General features: G+C 30.9%; 1 protein-coding gene across 1 annotated transcript; it reads right to left on the bottom strand.

Moving 5' to 3' along the window:
- Positions 1-131: 131 nt before the first annotated feature.
- On the bottom strand, positions 132-13,141 carry LOC114177638 (MACPF domain-containing protein At4g24290-like). The gene is made up of 7 exons (XM_028063064.1): positions 12,682-13,141; positions 11,694-11,932; positions 10,740-10,914; positions 6,020-6,073; positions 5,260-5,452; positions 2,065-2,231; positions 132-1,114 (listed from the first exon to the last, which is right to left on the bottom strand). The coding sequence occupies exons 1-7, from the start codon at positions 12,931-12,933 to the stop codon at positions 431-433; spliced, it is 1,764 nt and encodes a 587-aa protein (XP_027918865.1). The 5' UTR covers positions 12,934-13,141; the 3' UTR covers positions 132-430.
- Between the last annotated feature and the right edge of the window lie 5,198 nt (positions 13,142-18,339).

Genomic DNA, 18,339 nt, shown 5'->3' with positions numbered 1-18,339 from the left:
GTATTCACATACCGTTGAAATTTGTCTTATGATAATAGAAAACTTCTTTTTGAAAGAGCTTATGATAATGGTTCATTGTATGATAAATACTTCTGAACTAAGTTGTTTATGCAAACACACTAATTAGGGTATGAAATGAATGTCCCCTCATTGTCTTGAGAGTAAAATTTAAGTGGAACTACTGCATAGAAGTCACTGACACAGGAATACATTCAAACAATCAGGCAGAAAAAAATGAAACGTGCATGACTACACAAGCCTTTCCCAAAACTACAACAAGGAATTCCCCAAAGGTATCTGCAGTGCAGGTATACACAAATAATGGCAAATGTACACAGGAAAAGAATCAGTTACTATTATATACACACACGTCCATCTCATTGAACTTTACCTGAGGAGATCATCTTCTACAATCCCTCATTTGATAATTTCAAAAATTTCCCACCTCTTCATCAGGTATCACGGTTAAAAGAGAGTATTTTACTTTAAGTGATATCTTTCCCTTCTCCACGAAAAGCCTTGCCCCAGACACAACCCAGTAGCCAGGAAAGTCTTGTGGCCCTCTTGTCATTTCAGTTGTGTCAACAAACCTTAGAAGTTTGGGTGACTGAGTAGGCACAGGAGGCCCCCCAGGGTATAAAGCAGAGTTGATGTTCACATCCGACGGCCGCGGCGGCGGTGGCTTTTGTGGACCTGAGAAGTGAGTGCTGATCAATGTTGAGATTATTCCAGACTTCTGGGTCAATCCAGGAGAACCATCCCACTGAGGTTCTTTCACCTTGGTTGCACGGACAACTTTAGAGAAATGAAGTCTTAGAAATAGAACTTTCTTAAGACCAGTATCTCCAACTTCGAAGTGAGCACCAGTCACAACAGCATGTTCATCATCTGATTGAACAGGAGCTGTGCAAACATGAGAGAAACTCTTCCACTGAACTTTCTCATAGTACTTGCGTTCTGAAGAGTCATTGGATGCATTCCCATTAGGCTCATCCTGGAGTTGGAAGGTTTTGGGCAGTGAGGAGAGGTGCTGTAAATGGATTGCCAAGCAGTTACTTCTTTTTCCTTCCAAATACAATCGAAGGCCTGTCACAGGCTTCTTTCCCACATCAACCTGTATGTAAGTGGATCAAGTTTGTGACATTATGTACAATACATCTAAATAATGAATGCATTAGCAAACTACTTTTGATGACTAAACAAAGAAACAGAAGGCTAATGGGTTATTATTTTCTGTCAAAACAATTTAGAAAATATAGGGTACAAAAGTAAACGTGACAAGAGTGACATGCAGCCCCCAGAAACATAAAATCTAGTCATTAAAAATTTTAAATGAAATACGAAGTCTGTTCATCTGTTCACACATTGATGTGAAGACATACACTTTTGTTTCTGATTTTCACTTTTGGCTAAAATATCCAATTACATAAGTAAAATCCACACACACACACACAAAAAAAAAAAAAAGCAAAGGTACACACATCAGAGGATATATTCTAATTGTACTTCTCGTCTTCTGAGAACAACTGGACAAATTTACGGAAAAAAATCAGTAAAGCATCCTCCAAAGAAAAGCACAAATGGCATACAACAAAGCAGACTGTAACCCCCAACTTTAAGGTTATATTTCTTATTGTAAAAGAAGGCTATATTTCTTTAGTTTCAAATATCTCTATTGGTGGATTGGACCAAAATGAAAATGCGGGAAAAAATATATTTTATCACTATAATTCTGCAAAATTGACCAAGAAAAACTGACCAAATGCTCATATTTATACTGACACTCCACGTCCAGTACAAGAGCAACTAGTACAAACCTAGAACAGCAGCACTTCTAAAACAACAAGAATCCTAATATCCTCAGTCTCTCAATTTTTTAAAATTAAAGAAAACAGAAATAGACCGTATTTTCCTTGTTACGGTTATATAACTGAGGAGGGGGAAGGGACATGTATTAAAATGTCCATTCACATTTATTGAAGATAAGTTGTAGAAATCACAGATTCAAAGATAAGAACAAACCAACTAGATACAAAAAGTTCAACATAAATCTGGTAGCATTACCGGTGTTGTATTTACATAGAGCTTTGGACCCAGGAAACTGAACTGTAAAGATGCAGTGTTTTGAGGCTTCCTTTCAGGACCAAGGGCAAGCTCACCAAATACAGGGGCCCATTGCCTTGGAAGCTGAAACTCCAAAAATTGATGCAGTTCTTCAATTGGTGGTTTATCTGCAGTCAAGTTACATAGGATGACGATTGCATTTTATTAAAAGACATGTTTTTTAACCTCCAATGCAAGGATTACATTTGTGGCATATATTTAGATCATCTCCAACAATAGCATACAAAACTATAATTACAATCAGCAATTTTCTGATAATCGTTCCCAATGAATTCAGACAAAAAATGACAAAATATATTGAAAATAATAGACCCTTCGATAATATAAAAGTTAGAGGGAGATCTGGTGTGGATGTCCTATGTTTCATTAGAGCACCAATAGTTTGATGTTCTCAAAAAAATGCTAAACAGCTTGGGTTTCAAGATCTTATAGCCTAACTAGGAATAGAAGACATCTATTTAAAACTTGTTTGACTTCAAAGTAAAACTAATTGACATTAAGCAAAGTTGTCTAATAGATAGAACTTGCAATATAAGAAATGAGACAAGATATGTGCGACTTCCCAATACTCCCCTCCACAAATGTATGCCAAACCAAAATATACAATTACGAAGATGAGATACAGGTTCTGATACCGTGTCAAATTTCATCCTAACAAATTGGCACTATATGAAATTGCCTAACATATATATATATATATATATATATATATATATATATATATATATATATATATATATATATATATATATATATATATATATATATATATATATATATATATATATATATATATATATAAGTCGTATCCCAAGAAGTGAGACAGACAATGTGGTACTTCCTATAACACCCATCTCCACGGAAGTCTGCCAAATCATGTGGTACCAATTGGCATTAAGTGAAGTTACCAAACCCACACCCCAAAATTTGAGGCAGATGATGTGGGACTTTCCAACACTCCCCTCCCACAAGAGTTAAGACTGGCAATGCAGAACTTCACATAACAGCCCTTCCACATATGTATGCCAAACCATGCTAGCCTACCAAAATAGTTCATTACCAGTTGGCATTAGGCAAGTTACCAAACATGTATCCAAGCCGGATCCCAACAATTGAGACTCACCCCCCAAAGAATCAAAATAGGCAATTACTAAGATGCACTCTAGGCTCTCATAACATGTTACATTTCAACTTAAAACCAAATGACATTAGATGAAATTGTCTAGCAGATATACAAGGCACACCCAAAGAATTAAGGGGGGGTGATGTGAGACTTTCCAACACCCGCCACCCTAAGCTGTAAGTGCATAAACATTAATATAATTATTAGGAAAATAAACCAAAAATCCTTTAAATTTGGGGATTCACATACAAAACTAATTTGGTGGCTTTTTATTCCTTTCACTAGGACTGATTATGTTCCTTTTCTGCTCTGTGTATCATGCTATCTATTTTTTTATGTATCTATCATCTTATTGAATCAAAGATTTTGTTCTTCCATTCAGGCATGAAAATGGTGTAGGATGGGAGCAAGTTTGATTATCTCATCCTTATCTTCGAAGTAAAAATTCATTCTCATCCTTATAGTCAATAGGTATGAAAAATTTGTTTCATCCTCATCGAATAACCAGGGTATACTTGTATCCACCTCCTTCCTATTTCAAATATTAATTAAACAACTCTTTTTTACAAAAAAAATAAAAATCATAGCAAATGAACATGATTTTATAAAATATTCAATGTCAAAAGAACACACTTAAAATTGAGAGTCAAATATTCTAATTTGAAAAAAGAAACAAAAAATATTAAAAAGGAGTAGAAATAATAAAATGTGTGCCCTAAAATTTATTTGATTTAATGAAATTGATGTTTGTGTTTCATGAAATGTAGTACACCATTTGAACGAAACCACGTGAATGACAAAATGTATAATAAAGGTTGTAATAAGAGAGATGTACCCTAAGGATCAGAATAAACTTGGTGAATATTGAATAGTCAAACAATAGTTGAGAATGAATGAAAAATTGTGTACAAAAAAAAAAAAAAGGGTTTTCCAAATGATATGAAACTAAGGACAAGAGAAACTAAGGTCAATAGAGAACACTAAAGATGATTTTTTTAGGTTACCTAAAACTATAAGTGTTTTAGTAATTTAAAATGCAGACGGATACATGTATGGGGATGAGATGGATATGTACATACTCATTCCCATATAGCCAATTTCAAAAATAAGGTATTATCCATACCCATAGCTGGTCAATGCGGGAATTGTCCATCAAAATCAGGACTTGTTTAAACAATACCCATAGGAACGGGTCTATTTATCATCCCTACTTCCATTGTAGTTTCTCTTTACAGTAACTAATGTTCAGCACCTGTACCCCCATTTAACTAAAGTTGCTTGATTATATGATTAAATAACTTATACCATGTATATATAAATGCTAACAAATTTAATGTTACACAAGATTCATGATATATTGATAATAAACAATAAAAGGTCATAAGTTTTAAGAAAAACATATAAGTAAATAAGATAGGTCAAGGAAACAAACAAAATCTAAAAGCATATTTATATTTCAAATTTCAAATACAAGACATATTAAACATTCAAAAAGAAGTGAGGGTGGGTATTGCACATAGAAAAGAACATAGATGATAGGGGATTCAGAACTCACAATTAAGGTGATTCAGAGTTCAAAACAGAGAAAAGAAGAGAAGGTGAGGGACCCAAGATATCTTGCTGGAAAGAGGTGGGTGTTAGTCAAACAATGTGGGTGTCTCATAGTAAATAAAAGCATGGGAAACTACATCAATTAGTGTTTTTTAATTTTAAAGAGGAAGACAATCTCAACTTTGCCCCGAAAAATTCCAAAAATGCTGCTATTTTGAGGGCCAGAATGGGTTGCTAAAAATGCCTCCCTCTACAGCCTCTATTTTGACTGCTATTGCATAACTCACTGCAATTCAAAACAGTGGTGGCACATGACATCACCACAATGCTATGGTGCACCACTGATAACTATGCTAAAGAAAAATTATGAGGTTTTCTAACAAATCAAAAACAGATCACATCTAAGTAAAATTTAAATGTAAATATAAAAATGGCTAAAGGAGTCGAACTTAGCTGCTTACATCGTAAATAGAGATTCATCGCATGAGTTAAATATCCACTTCCATTTATTCCACCAAGCAGAGATGTAATTGGTACAAATGACATTGATATCACATCAGGTTGAGACAGAACAGTTTGGCACCAGTCACTATGGGACAAAGATTTTTTCCCATTTCCACCTTTCCTCTTGCATATGAACTTGATATCCTGCACCTATATTGTTCAATCAAAAGAGAAAAAAAATAAGAATAATTATTGTGTGACCTTTGTATTATTTATTTATTTTTACTAGTGGACCGAGACGACATTGACACTGAAAAGGGCATCAATTTGAGGACTACCTTGGCTGGAACGATTAAATCAATGATGCATCGAGGCAAAAACAAATAATATTGATCCCACAGACCAAATTCAGATGCTAAAATGATGGTTATGGTATTCAACATCAAAATACTGGGTTGAACATACAATTTCAAAGATTAAATATCTAGAACAAAATGACACAAATAATTTCGGATTAATAAAGCTCTAAAACAACAACAGATAGAGCAGGAAAAGTCTCTTTAGTAACAATATTAAAATTTGCATCAGAAAACACATGAAATTTTACAAAATAAAGTTGAACAAACAAGTCGATCAGCTATATGTTACACAGCAATTTAAATTTTAAAAAATTAGTAAAGGAATCTGGTAGTAGTTCTGTAAGCACAAACCAATACGAGAAAACTGAAGGATCCTGAACCTAGCATAAATTCAATTTTTAAAATAAAATGTAGTTACCTCTGATTCATAGTAGGAACCAGCTTGAATATCCATAAAACCTAGAGTATTGTCCTGCATAGGAAAATGTAATATTTTCTTCAGAAAAAAGAATAAATGTTATAAATGGACTGACTTTGCCACAAATAAATGGTATCTAGCCCTGTATCCCACAGGATGGTCCTTAGGATTTCTTTATTTTCATTTGATCTGTTTTTCTTATTTTACTCCTGATTATTCAGTCTTAATAGCAAATATATTATACTTTCATTGTTGCTCCTGATTTTAAAAAATTCATTGGAGGACACAAAATGAAAGATTTTAAATTTGTTTCTAAACTACCACTTACAATGTAAAGCGGTTCCATACACAATTCCGTTAACTTATGAGTTAGAACATAATACAAGATGTAAAAAGTGACTTGTTACCAAAATATTCTAGTCTTTTACTGGAAACATATATTTACATTAGTAAAGGACTTGAATATCCTTTTTATTAAAGACCAGGATAATCATGTTATCTAACATTGGACATATCCTACAATCTAAAGATCAATATCACTTGAATATAAGCTTTATAATTTTAAATTTTTTTAAAGCTTCTACACACTCAATGAAACTGGCCAAAACAAAACCACAACAATTTTCTTTCCCAGTAAATGGAGTCTTAGCTTTTAGTTGCATGAATCCTCTTAGAAAGTGGGCTAGTCCATCTCCAACAAATCCAACATTGTAAGGAAAGTAAATCATATCCCATGATTCTTGTTGTAAATATGGAAACTCTTATATTATAATAGCTTAACTAGAGGAGTAAGTAGCTGACTTATAGGTGCAGAATCATCAAATTAAAGATACATATTTGTGTATATATTCGTCATATGTTTCTTAATAAATCAGAATCCTATTATTCCCTATTTCCCTTTACTTTTACAAACATTGCTTTTGTATTCTAAGACTGAGTCTTTCGAAAGGCCACATGAGCACAAAGGTTTCTTATGGTTTCTCATAGAGTTATTTTCGTCCTCCACTGTCTCTATTTATTCGGCAATTCTCCATGTGATCAATTCTTCTTACAGGACCTTCTATAGTTCTTCATCTCACAAGACCGAACTGTCTTTGGAGAAATCATATCATGTTTCCTCAACAGGTGCTTTTCTCTCTAAGATACACATTGCTAATTATATCTTTTGTTGTATGTTACTCATCCACTACAACATTATCAACTTTGCAACGCTTAGCTTATGTTCTCGCTGGCACTTTACCACCCTAAACTAATGGAATGCATTTTTTTTCCAACTGACTGCTTGAACACAATGAACACAAATCAGTGAGTTACATTACGATATACAAATTTAGTACCATAACGCCTAAAGCATTTGGTATTCATGGGTAGTATTGATGTCTAGGGAGTTGCATTGGCGTAGGAAATATTCCTCAATAAGTCTATCAAGAGTCTATATATATGTATAACATGCAGAACATACATACTAAATTCTGGTGAATAATAAAGCATTCTCCTTAGAGTTCGTGGGCAACAGAATATGTTGAAAGGCCAAAACTCCACCGTATAAGCACGGCAGTGTGGCCTATGAGCCCAGTTGCCGCCACTAAGGATGGCAACAGGACGTGACGGGGACGGATTTCGCTATCCCATACCCATCCCGTAAAAAAAATTCATCCCATCCCCATACCCAAATCCAACGGGTATCAAACTTTTATCCCATCCTCATCCCTACCGGGTAACGGGTATAATCTCGTACCCGTACCCGTTTCCCTATTACTTCAATATAAATTTTAATTAATTTTTATAAAATAATAAAAAATTACGGTAAAGGAAACATAATATTATCAAATATTCAATATTAGGAGGATGATTGTTTCTTCGATATCAAATACTTTTAAATAAATCATAATTGTTTACAAATTTCATGAGAATCAAAACATTTATTAAATTTGCAAATTGCAAACATTAATGAAACCTAGTTGATAAGATTTAAAAATATTTTGAAAAAAATTTAAAGGAAAACAAATATTCAAATTAAAATATATTTTAAATGTTTGTTTACTTCAATTTTTTAAATTCTAATGTATCTCTTTTTTTATACACTAATAAAAATGATAATACATCACTTAATCAAAATGACACAAATAAAAAATAATAAACATAATAATAAAATTTTAACATAGATATTGTATCTTTTGAATTCCAATATATGTTGGATGGTGATAAAAAAATATTCATGGCAATTACATTAAATTTTGATATTGTAGTAAATAAAAATTATTTATACAATTATAGTGAAAAAATTACAGTATGATTGATATAATGAGTTAGAAAATAAAAAATAATTAGATAAAATATATTGAAATAGTATTCTACATGATGAAAATAAATAACAAATAAAAATATTAAAAAATTAACAAATGTGTGCCTTAGAAACAAAATGAGAAACTATTGAAAGAGATCGCACAAAGAAAAACAAATTTATAATTAAGGGTTATGATAAGATGAAAAATACCTTAGACATCTAAGAACACTTTTCAAATATCAACATATATACTCAATGGTTGAGAAGTAATTATTTTAGCAAAACAAAAGAGTTCTTTAAATGAAACAAAAGTTAATAAAAGAAAGTGAAGATTTTTTTTTATATTACCTAGTAAATGAAAAGTTTATGCTATTAAACACTTAAATTAAGAGTAATAAACATACTCATGTGAAAGAAAAATATAGAATAAATAAAATATAAAAGAATAATAGAATATTAAAATATGAGACATAAAAAATTTTAATTGACATACATCATTTTAACATAATTACATAAATGTTAATGATAAGATGAAAAATATTTTGGAGATGCGAATGAGTTTCATGACAAACCAAATAATTAGAAGAAACAAAAAATTGAATATATATATATATATATATATATATATATATGATTACTTAATTAATTGTGAATATTTTAATAATTTAAACGATGACAGATATATGGCGGGAACGGGTATTATGGTGGGGATATGTACATCCCCATAACCATTCCCATACCCAATTGAAAAAGTCGGGGATTCCTCATACCCATACCCAGTCAATGTGGGGATTCCCCGTCAAAACGGGAACGAGTTCGGACAATACCCACGGGGACGGGTTTATTTGTCATCTCTAGCCGCCACACTGGGCCTCCCTTCACAAATTGCCTATGGTGGTCAGCCAAAGTACCTGTCACACCATTCCATCACAGCAGCCATGGTGCAACTATTTAACAACATTGATTCATATTCTCTATATTCTCTCTAAAATATGCTAGGTTCCTCTTTATCTCCCTCTCTAAATTCAACATGGTAAGAAAGTGTTACTGTCCACCATTGAACTAGAGATATGATAAATGTAATCCTTATTTTGGGTAATCCTCATCTTACAAATTAATTTTGCGAGATTAAATTAGACTCAACCCAAATTCTTATCAAAAACTACCCTATATCACTTATTGGGTCACCCTTATTTCCCGTGCACCAGATATTTATTTCTATGCAGGAGGGGAATTTGCTATTAGGTTATCTGCTTTTGTCCACCCTCCAAATGTCTAATACTGACCATTGAAGGGGTGGGGTGGTGGTGAGGGGGTTATTGATATCTCACATTCTCTAGAAATTTGGCCAATGTAGTTTTTATAAACCTTGGACAGTTCGGATCTCACCTTAAGACCCTTCAAATTTGGGACTCCCAAATTTTTCATGTATTTATTGTTTCCTCAGCCCGTATTCCAGAGTGTTTTCAATCTTGTCACCTCTGTTCTGATACTGCTGGTTTACGCTCTCCTCCATTTTGTTATCTCATCTGACACATTCAGTCACTCTTCTGGTCACCGATGCTGTAGTCCACCACACCACACCAGAAAAAGAAAAAATCTAGCATGCTATTATTGTCAGTGACATTTTCAACAACTTGCCACTTTTACTTTCTCTATTGTGAGTCATAGCAGAAGCTATAAGCCTCTACATTTACTATCCATATTGACGTGATTTTGTTATCAAGAGCATGTAAGTTACCCAGATACAAACATTATGTGTTCCAATTTCCTGATATGTTCACACCCAACCACTGTTAGAGAAATGGTTGGTTTCCAATCATGCCCTATGTTGTCCTTTAATTGTATTTAGTACACACCATTGGAAATCTCATGTCGATTAGAAATACTTTTAAAGTATTGTATATAATTGAGTACAATCCTTACCTTCCAAGTTGATCTTGTGAGACTAACTTACACTTAAAATTTACTTTCTAGGATGGTACTAATGTCTATCATAGCAAAGTTTGTTGAGTTTATCGTGTCATCCATTATCAACTTTCATTGGACCACTATCCACAAATGAAGTGTGTTGGAGATCCCACACTAACTAAATATATTATTATACTCAAATATCTATACCTCTAAATTCCACATCCACGATACTAAAAATCTTACAATCTCCATTTTTTCATCTCCATCCAAGACAGTGCTAGTAAAATATTGCTGGATTTACATTTCAATTATTCCTTTTTACTTCTACTTGATAAAAAAAGAATTTGATTCAAAAGTTTCCCATCACAACTGTAACATACCACTGATTCCATCTTTCAACTCCCTCATCAGGTATCATACAAAAAAGAGCATACCCTCATTGTAAAATGGTGTAACCTTATAGAATTTACCAAAAATTGATGAGAATAAAAATAAAATTGGACTAGAAAAACTTCAAACCTTTTCCTTTTCATTAATCCTCCCACCAACAAAGAATTCATCTGCCATGTCCTTCAACTTTTTCTGTACAACGGCAGGTTGGACAGTAGATGAGTACTGCTGCTTTGCATAGATTATATCAGTTCCTCCTATTTTCACCCCAACTATGACATGAGTTCCATACTTCTCGATGAATCTGAAATGATAAGATCAAATATGAGTTCCGACTCCAACACTGCAAGTGGATTTGTTAATTGAAATGAATGGAAAAGGAGCAAAATATGTACACTAAACTTGTCAGAGTTCCAACAGACATAAGTTGGTATGTATGTATTAGCATACACTTATGAACAAAGTTATCAAACTCCATACTTAATTCTTAAACTCTTACAAGTTTACGTCCTAGATAGAGAAAATAAGTTAACTTGCTATCAAACTCTTTCCTGAGTAAACTTTATAAACTCATGATGAATTAGCATAAAATCTTGAGTTGACAACCCAGTCAACAAGTTTGAAATCAAAAGTAATCTTTTTGCCACCTTTTACCCAACAATGACAGTATTTTATTATACTAAAAAAATTGAAGAAATTATCTCCTTTTTTAATTGTTTTGACGTTAAGAACTTGATTTATGATGTAGTCATAGATGTAGCTTAATCTTATTTAGTTATAATGTATTATCACACTTTATTATCGTGAGTTGCTACTTTTCTTTATAATGATAGAGAAATATTGAATTATTGTTGTATTAAGAGTATTATGCTATGTATATATGTCATTAATAATTTTTAATATTTTTTATATGAAGAAAACTCTTGCGAATTTCCCAATTGAATTACAAGTTGAGTTTATCAAAGTTCCATGAGTTCATGTAAACTCTGGAGACTTTGTGCTAGCTATAGTTAGCTTTTTCTGGACAACTATTGAACACATCAACTAGGCATAATTCTATATATTGCTGAATCAAGGAAGTACCTTGTCAAGGCAGCCGGATCCCAGGACGAAGGAACAGCTTGTTTGACATGATCTTGAAGAACTAGCTGGGTTCTCTCAAATGCAATGTTGTAGAGTGTGATGGATACACCATCAAAAGCGAGAGTCTTGGTATCGGCAGCATCCTTTTGCCAAACTGATGTAAACCCAAACGCAACGTTGAAATGGCCCGTTGGAATCTTACCAGACAGTGACAACTCCTGGTTGAATTGCTCTGACATCTAAAACGAAGTACAACATAGTATTAAAGAAACTTATTAAAGAAATCCTCCACTTGTTAACAACAACATAGTATCCATCAACCTCAAAAACAAACTTGTTATCATCACACATTAACTTTCTCTTCCATCTCATAGCTAACTACTTTTCTTCTTATCAATCTAGTCATTTTTCATCACATAACTTATCACATCCACCACTTTCTATTTTATTATTATTTTTTTATCTCTCGTTTCCTCCCACCCATATACCCCAGAAAAATGGGGTGTGCATTCACAAATTTCCAAACAAAAAACAGAGAAAATTGTTTTTTAATTAAAAAAATACATTCCAACACGGACACAAACAACTTGTGCCCATTTGGCAAATATTCACAAACAACTCCCCAGCTATAAAACATGCCATGATGTCAAATCTGCGATTGAAGTTAATTTGAAGACACATCGTTCCATTATTTCTAATTAATTTTAAAATAAAAAATCCTTCCTCTCCACCCACATTAATATACTTCAAACTTAGTTACCCAAATGAAACCATGAACTCAACATTTTTCTACACAACCAACTTCAAGCTTGGTAAGCAGAACAAAACCCTCCACTTAAAATCCATGCTAAAAGTCAAAAAGAACTTTTCTTCCCTGAAAGAATATTTATTTATTATATAAAAACTAGATATTTACTATTGTGAAGTAACTTAAAACTAGTTACTAATATTTTCAGAGCCTGTGGGGTTGAGAAAATAGATATTGTACCTGCTGAAAAGAGAGAACATCGGAGCACAGTCTCATGCGGTCGCCTTTGTCACACTTGATGGATTTGGGGACATTAGGGATAGAAATCCGAGGAGGGAGTTCCACAGTTCGGAGGTTGTCGTCGTCGATAGCGATGAGTCTGGAGTCGTTCTTGCAGAATTTGAGCCTGAGATCGTTGGTGAGATCGTATCCCAACCCAATGACCCTTATGGCGTCTTCCGCCGCCACCCCCTTCTTTCTCCCCGGCAGCATCTCTTCACGCGCTCATCACCCAAAACGAAGTGAATGAAATTGGTAGGATGTGGTTTTGGTCCTCTTTGTGGGAATGGAATTTGTGCAGAAGAGAGAAGAAGAAAAAAAAAAAGCAATGGATGGAGTTCACGAGAATTGGAATTGCGAATAGTGGGAGAGATTTGAAGGTGGCTGTTTGATAATGTCTATAGTCAAAGGAGACGTAGTATTATTATTATACTTCCCTTGCCTTATATTTGTGTTTTTATGTTATGTCTTTTCTTCAATATCTTTATGCTACAAGACTGGTCAAACTAGTCACCCTTTTCTAACTTTCTTAACCCCTTTTCCACCTCTCTCTCTCCACTTGTTTCCATTTTATCTCATTCCAACACTATGCATTTCATCGCAAAAATGTGAATCCAATAATATTTAATTTATATAAAAATATAATCAATAATTTTATATAATCAATTACTTTAAATCTATAATGCACATGTTCCGATTCCATTTATACCAAATTTGTCCGAGAGTCATTGTAGTCATAGTCAGGAACAATCAACGCATTCTCGAGGCATTGGATTGTCTTGCTTTGGAGCAGCGTGAAGTTCTGTCATGATTTTGTTCTTAAAATGCACCTCAAAGGGTGGAGGGAAGTAAAATAATTTAAACTTCGCATAACCTCACCTCCTAAACAATGTAAGACTTATTGAATTGACCAGAAGAACACCGATATTTCAATGTAGATTCTCAAAATGGATTTTATAGTTGTGTATCGGATATGTATTTGTATTCTATACTTTAAAATGTTTTACCGATGTTTAGCGATAAAATTTTTAATCTATACATAAAATGATTAAAAATATAAACATTAACATCATTTATATATATATATATGAATACTCTTGTAATCATTGATCAGATACATATTTCATAATATACATAAAATCAAAATAATAATATCATTTGTGAAAATAAAAAATTTTAACATTATTATTATCTCAGCGGATTTGAATTCAAAACATTAGAACCGTTATGAAAACGAAAACTTTTTTAATCTTCTAAGTATAGGCTTATTCCTCATTATTTCTTTACCTTAGTATTTTATTAAATTAAATAACAACTTGGAAGCTATACTTGAATGTTTCCATTTTTTTCTCAAACCTTACACACAGTGACCGTTCACTTGAATTTTGAATTTTAACCAAAACTATAAGTAAACTAATTTTTATACTTGGTCATGGCTTAAGTCACCGTGCATGAGTTTAGAAAAGAAGGTGAGCAATAAATAAAGTCAAAGAAATAAAATAAATTGTTTGCAAAAAAATAATTTATTGCATGCCCAGATTTTCCTGCACATAGGTTCAGTGCAAAAGAAATCCAATTTGGAATTATAAAACTAAAAGTAGAAGCATACAATTTTCTTTGATAATACTATTAAACCAAATAGAGTTTGATGTCAACTTTGCAACTAGTTTTCTTTCATTGGTGGGTTTTGTGCATAGGAAGAAGACTTAGGATTCACACCATAGAATATAAATACATATGGGGTTTTCCTCTGCGATTCCTTTACATAGAAATCACATGGAAATTAGAAAAATATTTTATTTTTTTTAATTGTTAAACTTGAATGATTTTTATATGCATCTTTGATCGAAAAGTGTAACATTCAATAAGATTGTCGTACTTATTTGACGGTTTGACGCTGTTAGTTGACACCAATCCATGATTTGTACAGCAAGTGTCCCAGGATTTCCCTACTAAATTATTATTCCGACACATATGTTAAAAATATGAAACAAATATTTTATATTAAATAAAATTAAAACCTAAGTTTCTTCCGATATATCCAATAAATTCTACATCATTTACGGTCAAGATCAAACAAAGTTTACATACTTCTATCTCTTTTCATTTTTCGAAGCGTTTTTTAAAAATAAAATCGTGATGAAATTCAAACACTCCAAAACAGACAATATATTAGGAACGCTGTCATTATTCTTAATAATATCTGTCGATTTAGGTCGAAATCGAGATAAGTTTTTTTTTAATTATAAATAATTTGAATAACGTTAATAACAACTAACTTTTATTTATTAAGCTTTTAGAAAACCTGCCGATTCATTATGCAAATAAGCATTATTTAAACAAATTAAGCTGTAAAAAAAGTGGTAGTGATTGTATAAAAAATTGAATATATATTTTTAGTGGAAAATAAAAGTATATAAAGCAATTTTATGATGATGTGAATAAATGTATCCCACAGAGTGGTTGGTAATGAAAGGGATATATACAGCTAACTTTGTTTCTAGAAAAGTCAAAGTTCGAGTACGGCTGCTATACCTCATTTCATTAATCAACACATGCCTTAATAAATATAATAATAATAATAAATCATATAAGATGAAATAAATATTACTTAATCCTTTTTATCATTGACAAAAATATATAAATCAAGTGTAGAAAAAAAAATCTCAATCTTTAATTTATATAAAACATTAGTTTGTTTCTATGTGGGAGTTTATGATTGGACCAAAATGGTTAGGAACCTAATTTTAATATCCGATAAATGGATATTTTATTTTAACATTTCGGATGATAATAGGATCGTTTTATCGTATAATGATTTGTCATAATGGATGTTTTCAATGATATAATTATTTAATATGTAATACATATTATTATTATTATTACTATAAAAAAAAAACAAATGAGAAATCAATGCTTCATGGTCAAGTATATATTGTTCTGTGTTGAAGCAGAAACTTGAATGAAAAAAATATTGAGATGTACACAAAAGAATTTTTTTTTTATTAAGCGGCGAAGTGTAGTTAAACATAATAACACGAGTTTTACCAAAGTCAAGATTAGAAGGGACATCAAAATTTTAAAATAGCAGTTTAAAGTGATATTATTATATTTCAATGTCTTAGTTAAGTTCTGAACTTCTTAGATGAGGAAAAACAGAGTGTTCAACACAAAAATGCGATTGAGCTTCAAGTTTTATTTAGCATTTTTCGGTCTAAAAATTCGAAACCTTAAATTCTAAATCATACATTTTTTTCAAAAAAGTTATATCATAAAAATGAAAGAATTTAAATATTTAGAAATATTTATTATGAAAAAAAAAGTTTGAAATATTGGTGTGAATGCATGGTGATGGTGGGGTTAATATCCAGTTGAACCTATGGATTTGTTTGGTGGGAATCCAAAATAGAAGAAGCCCAGTTCAATGTAACTTGATTCCAATGCAAATATTATAAGTTTTTCAATACAAGGTCTAAGTTTTTTCTTCCACTTCATTAAAGAACAAAATAGTGTTCTTTCTTATGACTATAAAAGATCGGTACACTAATTTTTTTTGCAAGTTATTATCGAGAGTCTTGTTGTTTTACATTAGTTTCGTCTTCTCAAAGTCGTCAATATTCGTTTTCTTCATAAAAATCTTATATAGAGTTGTTGAACGTATTTTATAGTTGATGATTCTTCTTGCATTTACATAAGTTTGAGAATGTTTTTTTATAAAGTATTGATTTAAGATATTTTTGACAAATTATTTAATATGCATGACTTGTTTTACTACACTCTGGAGTATGGTAAAATTTTCTCAGAGTGACTTTATCTTTTGATAAAATGGCATAGTGGAATGTTTTGAGTAGGACAGAGAGATGTAAATTGGTTTAATTAATAAAAGTTAATATTTTAATTTTTTGTTTTCTAAATTTATCATTTTAATTAAATAATATTTTCTTTAAAATGTTTGCAGATTAATAAAATAGAAGGAAAAGAGAAGATTGACAAAAATATTTATATTGGTTTCCATACAGCTAACTTGTTAATATCTTAAATAGAAAGATTAACTTAATGAATCACTGAAATAAACTACAATACAGTAAAAAATAAAAGAGTTAAAGGATTTATAATAAACATTTATTGATAACACAAGAGATAAAGAATATTTTTTTGAGTAACAGAGGATGAACATCTTTCCTAACAAACACAATAAAAAATTTACAATACTAACGTTATTCTCGAAACTGGTTGAGTGATTTATAAATAGATTTTTCAAAATTAGGTTAAGAAATTGAAAAACCAAGTTGCATCTACTAGAGATAATCGATTATTGATTATTCCAAAGTATTTTTTGAAAACATTATTTATCCTTTCCAAAGTTATTTATGAAAATTAAAAAATGTGTTTTGAAAATTTTTACATAGTATTCTGTTTTTGGTTGTCAATGACAACAACTATGATATTTTCTCCAGTTTTGAGAATAACAGATGACACATATTTAACACAATTAATATAATATTAATGACCTAATTATTACACATTTCCGGAAATAAAAGTCAATATCACTCAAAATATACATTAAGATTTTTGGACAAATATAAATACTAAGGAAATATTTTAACTTATAATTTAAATTTGATCTCATATTTGCTGATAAAGGTAAAAAATATCTTACAAATTAATTATCTTGTTTAAATAAATATACATATATTATAAATAAATTTCTAGAAATATTATTAATATAATACTAAATTTAAGTATAATAAACAGCTTGGTTTAGTTTGATTTACTTTTCTATTTTGGATTAAAATTTAAATTTAATTCTAAAATGGTAAATCAGAAAAATCTAAAAGATAATAATTTTGACCAGTTTTCAACTCTTAGAAGGATTGTCAGATTTTTTTTATCAGTTTAGTTTCAATATTTTATCAAAAGTACTTATTGGTTCTATCATTACCTTTTAACATTTTTGTGTGTGGTTTTTTATTCATATGCTTTCACATTAGATTCTTTATGTGCAACTATCCTAATACTTTGACGTTAGTTTTTTGTTAATAAGGCTTTATTATTGATGTTGAAGTGTGAAAAATAACACATTTTTATTTCAAAAAGATTTAATTTCATAAGAATACAAAAGTTATTTCTCATATTCTTCTTACAAAGACCTAACCATTTTGACTGTTGATATCAACTCTAAATTTGATAAAACCTTTTATAATTAGAGCACATAAATTAAGGAACATAACTAATATTTTTATTAATATTAAAATTTCAAACTTTCTGTGAAGTTCTTCTATAAATATCTTATCAATCAAGCCTTTTTTATTATTATTTCTTAAACAAATCTGAATAAGTATATAAAGCATTTAAAATTCAAATGAAGAAAGCATATCACTTTCAATATTTAACTTTATTTCTAATTTTTTACTATTTCAAAATTAAGATAAGATTTTAAAAAGAATTATGAAGATACTTTGTCTGAGTAAAGTAATATAATTCTTTTGAAAGTAATGGATGACCACAATTATTTTACATTTTATGTTTTTGTGATTCTTTTGTGTTTCCTTCCTTTTCATAAAAAAATATTATAATTTAATTAAATACATTTTATCATTTGATATACATTTTTCATAT

This window comes from Vigna unguiculata, chromosome 3 (genome assembly GCF_004118075.2).
Source record: "Vigna unguiculata cultivar IT97K-499-35 chromosome 3, ASM411807v1, whole genome shotgun sequence".
Taxonomy (NCBI): Eukaryota; Viridiplantae; Streptophyta; class Magnoliopsida; order Fabales; family Fabaceae; genus Vigna; species Vigna unguiculata.
Note: the sequence above shows the minus strand (reverse complement) of the source record. Positions and strands in the feature narration are given on the sequence as shown.